Source organism: Hibiscus syriacus, unplaced genomic scaffold (assembly GCF_006381635.1).
Source record: "Hibiscus syriacus cultivar Baekdansim isolate YM2019G1 unplaced genomic scaffold, ASM638163v2 tig00111198_pilon, whole genome shotgun sequence".
Lineage (NCBI taxonomy): Eukaryota > Viridiplantae > Streptophyta > Magnoliopsida > Malvales > Malvaceae > Hibiscus > Hibiscus syriacus.
The window spans coordinates 665,416-677,849 of NW_024063014.1; the positions used below are offsets into that span (position 1 = coordinate 665,416).

The 12,434-nt window shown below is 34.6% G+C and overlaps 1 protein-coding gene across 1 annotated transcript; it reads left to right on the plus strand.

Annotated features, from left to right (window-relative positions):
* Positions 1-7,910: 7,910 nt before the first annotated feature.
* Positions 7,911-9,822, plus strand: LOC120155571 (protein DCL homolog, chloroplastic-like). The gene is made up of 3 exons (XM_039167095.1): positions 7,911-8,375; positions 8,451-8,565; positions 9,560-9,822. The coding sequence occupies exons 1-3, from the start codon at positions 8,020-8,022 to the stop codon at positions 9,743-9,745; spliced, it is 657 nt and encodes a 218-aa protein (XP_039023026.1). The 5' UTR covers positions 7,911-8,019; the 3' UTR covers positions 9,746-9,822.
* The last annotated feature ends 2,612 nt before the right edge of the window (positions 9,823-12,434 follow it).

Genomic DNA, 12,434 nt, shown 5'->3' on the forward strand with positions numbered 1-12,434 from the left:
TGTAAGTGTCAACATAACTCCTACTATGTATAAGAAGCATGTACAACAACCTATTGCTAACTTTTCTCATCTCATATATAATTACATTCAGATACAAAATTATAAATCGTATACAAAATTTCTCTTACATTTACATCATTGTGCCTTTTTGTTATTCATATGTCTGATGGAAGCTTTTGTCTTCTCATCTCTCCGTTTATTTTGATCGTGGCTTACAAGATCGTTTAATATTCACATATGATCTCATTCTCCAACAACTTATATTCAAATTGTCAGTACGTTAAGTATTGTAAACCACAACATTCAATCTACGACTTTTAACAATTTAACCGCAAACTAATTTTTCATTCGACTTACAAAATCATCTATTGACCCTCTAGAACCGATCGCTTCGATCCGCATAATCACATAAATGCCATAATCATATCTATTACAAAATTTGAATACCATACATGTCAATTATGAAACCTACATAAATTGCACTTTCTATTTATGATAATATCTAATACCTATTCAATTGCTCATTCATCTTATTCTCCACAAATTTGAAATGTTTCAATAGGACCTTTAGATGCCCACATGCTTCTAGAAAAATACGTTCCTTATTATATCTATCTAATATTGTCATCTGTATTAAAAAATATCAAGTTATGATCCAAACAAATTATGCATTATAATTTACATAATTTCCTTTCATACATACCAATTTCTTAGCATCATTCATTCTATTTTTGGCCGCTGGAGATGAAAATAGACTATCATATACCGTTCCAACACAAGAAACCATATCCAACACCAACAGATACCAATGTGTACCACCTTCGTTTATTGCGATCAAGATCTGCAATAAATTTCACACCCAATTTGAATAAATTCAACATTATATATCCAAAAATATCATTTGCAATTCGTATGGTGTCTTACCTTGTCACAGTCGGTGAATTTCGAATAGTCATTCAATATAATCTCCCAAAAGCTCGCAACACCATCAAGAGTTGCTTTGTCATCCAATGATTGTTTTTGCATTTACACGACAATCATTATTAATTGACCATTTATAACACTACTTTTCAACATTTATTAATTTAACTCACCGCTAAGTTGTATAGAAGGTAGCCAATCTTCCCGAGTAACTTTTTCGATTCGTAACATAATGTCCACCCGACCAAAATCAATAACCTAACAAAATTAATTACATAATCAGAACATATTCCCTAAGTTTTAATATTTTTTACTTTCTACTTACCACACCACCAACCCATTCCATAGGCTTCAACGTTTCAACATCGAATACTGAAGCGAATTGATTTCCCATTTCGATTACAATATATTTGTATGAAGAATTAGGATTAATATTTTGTCATGAATATTTAAATATTACTCACAAAGTAATATATTTCACTTACATCGATTGTAACCCACTATTCCATAAATAATCACACATTGTAGCTTCGTAATCACCAATTTCGTTTGGAATTTCCACTTTTTCAACCTACATTTTTGTATACAAATTTTTGTCACAACAAAATAATAAAAATCAAATTAAGTTTTCTTTTATTCAGCTTACCTTTTGCTTCTTCTTGGGTGCAGGACATTATGAATCCAAATCTGCATCTATAACACTCTCCGGTGTATAAATCACATCCACGTCCTTCTTCCTCATTTCCTCTATCTTTTCTTCTTCATATTTTTTCAATTCATCGTATTTTTCCTCTACATAACTCTTTAACTCTTTTATTTCACCCTTAATTTTCCCCCTTCATCCAACTTTTTCTCAACCACTTCCTTCACCCCTATAAGTTCACCTCTCAATTCCACAACTTCCTTCACCACTCCATTAATTTTCCACCCATCACCATCTTAACTTCACCCCTCAACTCCACAACTTCTTTCACCACTCCATCTATTTTTCCACCCACTTCCCCCTTAAGCCTCTCAATTGCCTCTTCGACTCTTGTTTATCTTTGTAAAATATCAAAAAGAATTTTTTTTACATTCGTCAATTCAGACATCAAAATGTTGAATTTACTATGTTTTCCCTCACCGTGATCCCCCTACTACAATATCTTCTTTATTCTCTTCTTCCTTCTCCTCTTCATCCTCTACCTCCTCTGTTTTCTCTGTTTTCTCTGCCTCCTCTACGTCCTTGCCAATAACCTTCAAAATTAAATTACAATATTAATACATTGATTATATTCTTAATATTATTTAATTACATTTATTACACTTTTTTGCTTCGTTGATCTTTCCAACTTCAACTTCGCCATCACTCTTTCCAACTTCAACTTCGTCATCAATCCAACTACCTCTTCCTTCCCCCATACACTGATGCGTGTCACTTCGATTCTTTCATATGCCAGCACACTATTACAGTCCGACCAAAAATCGAACAATACAACCTATATTTATAATTAAATTTATCATTTTATATAATAACTATACTATCATTTTATATAAAAAAAACAAAAAAGTCCTTCAACTCATTTACCTCTAAGATTGCTATGCAACCTTTGAGGTATCTATGGCGGTCCTTTTAAAAGCTGATTATTAATTCAATCAATCTCGAATGGACATATTTAGCCCAATTGAATTCACCTTTCAAGCCCTCATCGCAAATCATCTTTATATTGTCCTTGCTTGGGGATATATCACCCATTGGACAAAGAAAGATCCCAATAAGGTACAATAGAACTCGGGTCTTCAGGTTATCCCTTCGTAAAATCTGCTTTTGACTTCCTCTTCAAGTTCAGCATATGTCACCTTGTGCTACAAATCATATTTGGAGACAAGTGCTTTACAGTTCTTAGTCTTACTGACTTCTACAACACTTTTGCCTTTATTTTCTACCCTAAGACGGCTATAGGACATGAGACCCCCAGAAGAAATGAATAACCACCATATTTAACCATACATTATTGAACATCGAATTACTCCAAGGATCGACACAATTCCCTCCAAATTGGTAGATCCCTTACTCCGATCAGATATCCAAACCCCATTTCTTTCATCACATTAACTTTATTCTTCTCCTTAAGGTGTTCAATTAACGAGTTCACTCTTTTTATGCTGCACCTTGTCGACACTTCCTACATTTTTTAAAAATATATAATGTTATTGTTCTTATATATCTTTTATCAAAGTATTTACAAGTTTAATGAATACCATCTTTTCATGTGCTTTCCTCCAAGCTTTGTATTATTGTTTATCCATCTTTGACCGTGTCACGTAAGGTTCCTTCTCAGCATCAGTCATCGACTTCCATTTCTCCAACATATCATTTTCACCAAATATTAAGCATAAACGTTTCTTAATCAATACATTAATGGTAAATAATACTCAATGTTAATTTCATTTTACATACCGACCCGATGTGATTACCAACTTCCTTCATCATTTGGCATTCGGTCATACTGTCAACATTTAAAATTTGTAATCAATTTAAAGTTCTTAAATACTTTAATCCAATTAGCATTTCAACAATAATAACAAAAATACATTGATACTTACTAGAAGTACATATATCCACCCTTTGGTTGCTTTCGACTCTCGGCCTCAATTTTAAAGTCATATTCGCCAACAACAATTGCAAGATCTGTTGACTTCATTTTTCCTTCATTTATCAGTTTACGCAAATCAAAATCAAATATTGGTTACGTACACTTTATTCAATTTACAAATATCGATAAGAAGATAACTACTCTTGTAGTAAAACTATTTCCTTCAAAAGAATTTGAATGGCCACTACTACAAGTATCGGTACATTTATACAACATACAATATCATTTTATACCTATAATATTATATACAGATATTGATATTTATTTTCTACCTATAATATTATATAATCGGTCCCAAATCCTTCTTGGCTTCGAAATCCCCAAACCAAAACCCAAAACCCTAATCTCTATTTCTTTCAAACTAATGGGAACACTCAATACTCCAAACATCGGTACATTTATACAACATACAATATCATTTTCTACCTATAATATTTTATAAAAGTATTTATATTTATCATCTACCTAGAATATCACTTTCTACCTCTAATTGGTTCCAAAATGCTTCTTTACTTCAAAAACCCCAAACACATAAAACCCCTATTTTCGATTACTGTAATCATAAAAAACTAGGGTTTCGACAACGTACTTTTCGATTCGACTGCAGCAACAAACAAACTACGATTTAAAAACACCTTCTGAAATGCATCAACAATTACGCTTCGATTTCAAAAACTTGGCCGTGTTCTATCTATTTTCAGAGGAAATTTAACTGTCTTTTATAATTTAACCAAATATGTTATTTATATTTAATCGATACAATTACCCAAGTCTCGATACTTTTATGTCAGGTGCCGATACTTTCGATAGGTTATTTACCTATTTCTTTTGAAAGTATCGATAATTTCTTACGTATACTTATTAAAGTATCGATACATTCAACATATCTGATAGCGCTTTACCGGTTTTGTCATAATAAAACTGGTTTTGTGATATTTTTACCTATTATATTGTTATGTATCGATACATGTTTATAAAGTATCGATACTTTATAGGCGCTATTATTGCTTTTCTTTTAAATTCCAAAAGTATCGATACTTATTTGAATGGAATCGATACATTCAACATATCTGGTAACGTTTTACCGGTTTTGTCATATTTTACCTGTTATATTATTATGTATCGATACATGTTTATAAAGTATTGATACTTTATAGGCGCTATTATTGTTTTTCTTTTAAATTTCAAAAGTATCGATACTTATTTGAATGGAATCGATACATTCAACATATATGGTATCTCTTTACCGGTTTTGTCATAATGAAACCGGTTTTGTTATATTTTTACCTGTTATATTGTTATGTATCAATACATGTTTATAAAGTATCGATACTTTATAAGCGCTATTATTACTTTTCTTTTAAATTCCAAAAGTATCGATACATATTTGAATGGAATCAATACCTTCAACATATCCGGTATCGCTTTACCGGTTTTGTCATAATGAAATCGATTTTGTAATATTTTTACCTGTTATATTGTTATGTATCGGTACATGTTTATAAAGTATCAATACTTTATAGGCGCTATTACTTATTTTCTTTTAAATTCCAAAAGTGTCGATACTTATTTGAATGGAATCGATACGTTCAACATATCCGGTAGCGCTTTACCGGTTTTGTCATATTGAACCCAATTTCTCATATTTTTACTTGATATATTGTTATGTATCGATACATATTAATGGTATCAATATGTACCGACAAGCTAAGTTTATCGGTTATTAAATTTTTTAATATTTCTTCATGATTTCCACCTACAACATTATTATTTCTCAACATTTCCGTTAGCACTAAACCGACTTTGTTAAATATCTTATTATGTTTCTGGTAACACCTTATATTAACCGTATATTAGTCCGCCTTTCCTGAGACAACCTCAGGTCGGCATGCATACTCATCCGACATGGGCCGGTTCTGGCTGATCTCATGTGTTTGAGTGCATCAAACTCAAAATGCTTCCATGTAACATCAACACGTCACCAGGATTCTTGATGTGGGACCTCTATTTTTTAGTATTTAATCAGGGCAAAGTTAACTTGTAAGCTTTAACATTGGGGTCTACCTAAATGGTTAATTTAGTTTCACAAGTGTTGACCTTGTGCATCGAATTTAAAAATAATAATATCTTGATCACTTATGTTATTGATTTATAATTTTTTTATTATTTATTTTATTAATTTATAAGAGTTTGGTCACTAAAATATTAAATGTTATTAATTTGATGATGTGTTAAGTTAGTAAAAGATTTTAGTGTAACTCTTGAACTGTAGATAAAATATTAATTTAACTATTAAATTTTAGATAAAATATCAATTTGACCCTTTATATTTTAAATAAAATATTAATTTAATACATTAACCTAATCAATGTCTCCTATCGATGCTCACTACATCATTGCTCACAACCAACTATCATTGTCGTCATGATGATCGTTGGTTCCTAAAATTTCTAATTCTTCCATGTTTCCTTGTGAAAACATATCTAATATTTGTTTCGTCGAAAATATTCATAAATCTAACATAGAACCTTTGGTTTTCTTTAAAATCAAATCATAACTATAAATTTATTGTTAATATTTTTTTAAAATAAGGACACTAAAAATATAAACCTATATCATAATCAAATCTATAAATTTTTTAATGTTGGAATATGTTTGTATGAAAAATATATTACAAAAATAAGGATGAATGAAAAAAAATGAAGCTTTTTACAATTATATTTAAAAGATCAAAGTGCATTAGTTAGAAAATTTATATAAAATACTTAGAAAATTTATATAAAATACCAGCACTAGAGTGGTTACATTCGAATTGTAACAGTTCTTATTCGATCCGAGAGTTAAACTTGATTCGAAGATGTTACATTGCATGATTTGAAATCACTACTTATAATTTAGGCACGAATCAACTTACCTCAGTGGTTAAAGTAATCGTTATTATTTCTAGAGGTCATGGGTTCGAACACCGATTGCTACAGCAAGGGTGATTGAGCCTTCATTATGAAATGGTTGAAAATATTTAAAATATATATTTTTTGTAATAATAATAATAATAAACCATCATTCGAAAACACTCATATAAGCAGACTAACTAATTTGTCCTATACGAGTCTCTAGCTTTGGAGAGTTATTGAGGAGGCAACTCTCATAACTATTAACTACGTGACGATTATTAAAATTACCTGTGTAGCTCACCCATTCCTTGATGTTACCTCTAGTATTTAAGTATTATTGTAGTAATGAATCTCCCTAGCAATAGTATCCGTTACTTCCTGGTTGATAGGCTCGGTAGTTTTATCAACCCTTCCCATGCATATGCACGGTGGTGGTGGTGCTTGATGACGACACAAACCGTATTTTTCATCCATATGTTTGGACCACCATATTGACAAAAAATTATGCACGGTCTGAATTAGAGTAAATCTAGAGGATGTGTTCTGTAAAAGCAAAGCCTTGAACAATGTCATTTGTCAATTTTTGTCGCTCGTAAGAAGAGTAGTCCGAGTGAGCAGAGTGAATCACATTGTCTATATCGTCCCCTTTGCTTATTATTCTCCCCATCATATTTTTTTTGGCTTTAAGACCACTGCAACCGTTGTTAGGCTGCTAAAGAAGGTTAAGGCTGCGCATGTAAGTTTTGCAACCCTATCTGTAGGCGTTGGCCAGAACAACCAAGTATATCGGGAGAGATTTTAAGAAGAGGATGGGGTGATTTTAGTCATCTTGTCCTTGGGGGTGTATCTCGATTAATTCCTTCATGTCAGTAGGTATTCCACATGTACCGCACCAATGGTTGATGATAATATTTGAATTATGATGACTATTGACGATTTATCCCTTCTGATTTGGACAGAGAATCACAACTAATGAATTTGAAAATAATGACCACTAGACGATTATCTCAAAGTGAAGAGGCGAGTATCATAAAAATCTTTATTCCTTTCAAATTTAGTTGAGAGATTTTCTAGTGACTCTCAATATTGATGTTAGGCTTAAGGTCATAATGATTTACAGATGACATGAGTCTATCAGTATTCGTATAAATTATAACTCGCTGGCCAAAGAGTATAAAACTTTGAATGTGGTTGGTGGAAGAGGTTCAATTAGAGACCTCCTCTTATCCCAAAAGCTTTAGTCGTAAGAGAAGTCTTGGGTCTTGCGGATTGCGGATCCCTATTGTTTCACCATTCGGTCGCATGCCACAAAGTGGAGCCAAGCAATACTATCACAAACGTGGAAAGCTAAACAGCCAGAAGTCGGGCCTTAAGGACCCAAGTAAAACAAATAAGTAAAAGGCGTGTAGCTAAACAAAGAGGCGCTCTCACTTTTATCTACAGCTCAGATTTTCCCTTCCAATGGCAAAACGTTCTTCATATTTCCCCTCAACCTTGATAATGTGACGGTTAACTCGTCCCATTCTTTCTTCAACTACTTCCGAACTAGCTAACTCACTGCGCTCACCATGGCTTCCATTCTCAAGCCGCCGAGGTACTTCCATCGTAGCTCCATTCCTGCCTCCGTCTCTACCTCCCCGGTAACCTTATCTTCTCATTTTCTTAAAACGACATCTCTTCAACTTCGGTTTAAAGCCTTGAGGACCTGGTCCGGCGGAGGCAAAATCGGAAGCCAGGATTACGGTGCCGATTTCTTAAGGAAGCCGAGTATCGTGCCGGCGAAGGACAGTGGTGGAATTTCGGAAGAAGATGAGGGTAGTGAGGTAAAAAGAAATAAAAGTGAACAGATTGATTGGGAAGATAGGATTTTAGAGGACACTGTTCCTCTTGTTGGCTTCGTTAGAATGATTATTCATTCTGGAAAGTACGTTATTTAGTTTTCTCGTCTTTATTTTATTTTATTGAATTGAGTTATGCTAAATCAGAATTAGTATTTCAGGTATGGAAGTGGAGATAGACTGAGTCCAGAGCATGAAAGGATGATTCTGGAGAGGTTGCTTCCTTACCATCCAGAGTTCGAGAAGAAAATTGGATGTGGAATTGATTATATTACTGTATGTTTTCTTTTGCTTTTTTTTTTTTTGGAATTTTGATCGCTGGAATTAATTATTATTGAAAGTTTGAACTAACCAAACACATGCGCTGGGGTAGAATACTTAGTTTCTTTTGGAGAAGATCAAACGTCATTCTGACTACTGACATAGCTAACAAATTTAAGTCTGTTATGGTATTTCCTTTCTTTGGATTCTGACTGCATTTTTAGTGTTAGTCGGAGGCGAACCTTTGCTTTGTTTTCTAGCAGATACTATGGATGCAAAATAGAGAACAATTGATTTGTGCTTGCTCAACACCTCGCTGGATGTTCGACTGTACATTATTTCGTGTTCAAGCCTAGTTTTAGACTTTTAGTTAGAAAAGTTAGAACCTAAATAAGTTAAATATCGTTGGAATTTCTACTCTCTAGTCTGGATGTTGGTATTTTACGCCGACAAGAGATTTTCCTTTAGTTTTCCAGTCTCATCTATGTAGATGATCTTAATTTAAACAGCTGTTTTCTATGATCGCATTTCTGGATGAAATCATACTGAACTGTTGTTACCCATAACGTTTTGATGATACCTTTGGAATAGAAGTGAACCCAACCTGATCTGACCTATGCTTGGGTCCCTTCAGAGTTATTTTCAGGTTGTATGAGAATATTGATTAGTGTTCTTCTGTTCAGACATGTGAAAAACGTGTGTGCATTTATATTTGCTTTCTCACCTTTTTATCCTTTTGGAACAATCTATTCAATTTAGCTGAGATGATCAGGGGGATGGAGGAGTCTCACCAATCAATTTTTTGAAATTCATATAAAAGAAGCTAAACTACAAGATTGATGAAAGGACATGCAAAACCGTGGGGGCAATTAGCTAAGAGAAAGGAGGCCTCTTAATTAACTAAAATTTGATTTTAGGATTTACACTTGTTATTAAAATGGTACGGTGGCCTTTTTGGTTATATGTCTTGATTAAAGAAATGATCAATGCTTCTCCTATTGGTTCACAGGTTGGTTACCATCCCGACTTTGTGGGCTCAAGATGTTTGTTCATAGTTCGAAAAGATGGAGAATTGGTTGACTTTTCCTATAGGAAGTGCGTCAAGGGCCTGATCAGGAAAAACTACCCACTGTATGCAGACAGCTTCATTCTCAGACATTTTCGACGGCATAGACGTGGTGGACCTGGTGGTTGATGAGGGTAATACTCCAAAATGGTCAACCACTTCATGTCATTATGTCCTGAAGATCTTTTGAATTTTGTCCTTGTTTGTATTATGTCATATTTATTAACTTAAATTACATTGTTAGAAATTAAAGCAATTATTGAAAATTCGTAAAAACTGAATGCTAGGCATAGTTTCTAGAAAAAACAGATTATACACCAGTCCCGCTGAATGGCTTGTCTGGTACTAAATGAGCACATATTCTTAATTCATGGTACTTGTGTCTAGAAATACAACAACAAAACCCTATTCCCAATATGCAATGGGGTAAGGGGGAGGTAGGGTAATAGGCTGCCTCCAACTCCAGGTTGAGAGCAGCTTCCGTGGAAGACATCCGATAGTCAGAAAATTAAAAATAAAGATAAAATACAATGCATGTATAAATAAATCAATAAATACATAGTTGAATAGTTTTCATATACGCGTCTGTAGTGGGAAGTAATCCCTGCACATAAATTCCTGCCTAAAAATCTCTGCATATAGACAGAAACGTAAGTCCTAGTTAAATTTAAAAAGAGGAAACATAAAGAGAATGATACATGGAAGTTAGCGATAGCAAGCTACGAGAAGGAATAAAGTCTAAATGGGTTAGAACCTAAACTAAGTCAATACTATTCCGCTACCCTAGTTCTAATCCTTCATAAAATCTAATGAAAGAAACGTATAAAAAGTAGAGGTCATGGAAATTACTACAAAGGCAATTTAAAAAGAAGACAGAGATGCTACACCCTATGGTTGTGACTCACACTACTCGGCTACCCTGGTCTTTAGTCTCCATACTTTCCTATCAGAGGTCATGTTCTCGGTAAGGGCTAAATCCTTCAAATCAGATCTCAAGCAGTCTACCCACTTCCTCCTTGGTCATCCTCTCCTTCTGACATCGTCGACTGTAATCGACTTTACCATCCTAACCGCATTCGACATTTTTCGCCTAAGGACATGCCCAAACCACCGTAGCCTTCCCTCCCTCAATTTTTTGGATACATGCACTACCCCCAAGGATATCCTAATTGCAGAGTTTGGTGCCATGTCCCACAGAGTCCTATCACATGCCTATAAAAGCATTCTCATTTCTACGGCCTCCATCCTCCTTACGTGATCATTCTTGATTGCACAACATTCTGATCCATACAGCAACGCTGGTCTTATTGCCATTCTATAAAATTTTCCCTTAAAATTTAGAGGCACCTTCTTGTCACACAAAACTCCAGTAGCAGCCCTCCACTTTAGCCATCCCGCTTTTAAACGGTGTGTTAGGTCATCATCTACACCCCCTCCTTTATGTATCATAGACCCTAGGTACTTGAAACAATCATTTGAGGGGAGAACGTGTCCTTCGATGCATACTTCTACATCTTCATCGTTTTGGTTTCCACTGAAGTTTGAACATAAATACTCTGTCTTTTCAATATTATCCTTAGACTTTTTTCTTCCAAAGCAGTCTTCCAGGTAGCCAGTCTACTATTCATCTCATTTTTTGGTTCAGCAACTAGGATAATGTCGTCAGCGAAAAGCATACACCATGGAACACCGTCTAGTGTCGCATAATAGATATCGTCCATAATTAAGGCGAAGATGTAAGGGCTAAAAGACGACCCCTGGTGGAGTCCGATTTCCACTGAAAAAGCCTCGGTGTCGCCAATTGTAGTTCTGACGTATGTAGTAGATCTACAGTACATATCATGAATCGCCCAAATATAAGCAGTTGGGATCCGTCTCATTTCCAAGGTCTTCCAGATCGTATCGCGGGGTACGCTATCATACGCTTTTCAAGGTCAATGAACGCCATGTGAAGATCTCTATTTTTTCCCTATATTTCTCCATAAGCCGTCGAAGTAGATGAATCACCTCTGTAGTAGATCTGCCTGACATAAAGCCAAATTGGTTTTCCGAAACCCTAGTAACCTGTCTCAACCTAGCCTCTATCACTCTTTCCCATAGCTTCATGGTATGACTGAGTGATTTAATACCTCTGTAGTTACCACAACATTAGGGATATCCTTTATTCTTATAGATTTGTATCACCGTAGACTCTCTCCACTCCTCTGGCATCTTGGCAGTCTCTAAAATAATATTAAAGATATTGATCAACCACTTAACTCCCTCTTCTCCTACGGTCAACCACACAGTGATTGAAATTTGATCTGGACCGACAGCTTTGTCCCTCCCCATCTTTCTAAGGGCCATTTTGACTTCCTCAATCCCAATCCTACTTGTAGGGCAGTCATTGGCCATAGTATGATAGTCGGTTGACCCATCAACGTTACTATCTCTACAGATACCGTTATTAAATAATCCAAAGAAGTAACTACTCCAAACCCTCTTAATATCATGATCTTTCACTAAAAGAACACCATTGTTGTCCTTAATAAACCTAATGCTATCTAGATCATTTTTCCTATTCTCCTTGGATTTTGCAAGCCTGAAGATGTCGTTTTGTCCTTCCTTGGTGTCTAATCTCTTGTACATTTCCTCGTATGCCTTATCATTTGCTTTAGCCACTGTTTTCTTGGCTTCCCACTTTGCCTCCTTGTATCTTTTTTTTTGCTCTCGATCTTTGTTCGTCGTCATTGCATTGTAGTAACTCCTTGAAGCAAGTTTGCTTTATCTTTACCTTAGTTTGTACTTCGTCGTTCCACTACCACGATTCTTTATGATC

Coding starts and splice junctions, on each gene's coding strand:
- LOC120155571 (XM_039167095.1), top strand. CDS start 8,020: ATGGCTTCCATTCTCAAGCCGCCGAGGTACTTCCATCGTAGCTCCATT. Junction 8,376..8,450: donor ATGATTATTCATTCTGGAAA/GTACGTTATTTA, acceptor TTAGTATTTCAG/GTATGGAAGTGGAGATAGAC. Junction 8,566..9,559: donor GTGGAATTGATTATATTACT/GTATGTTTTCTT, acceptor ATTGGTTCACAG/GTTGGTTACCATCCCGACTT.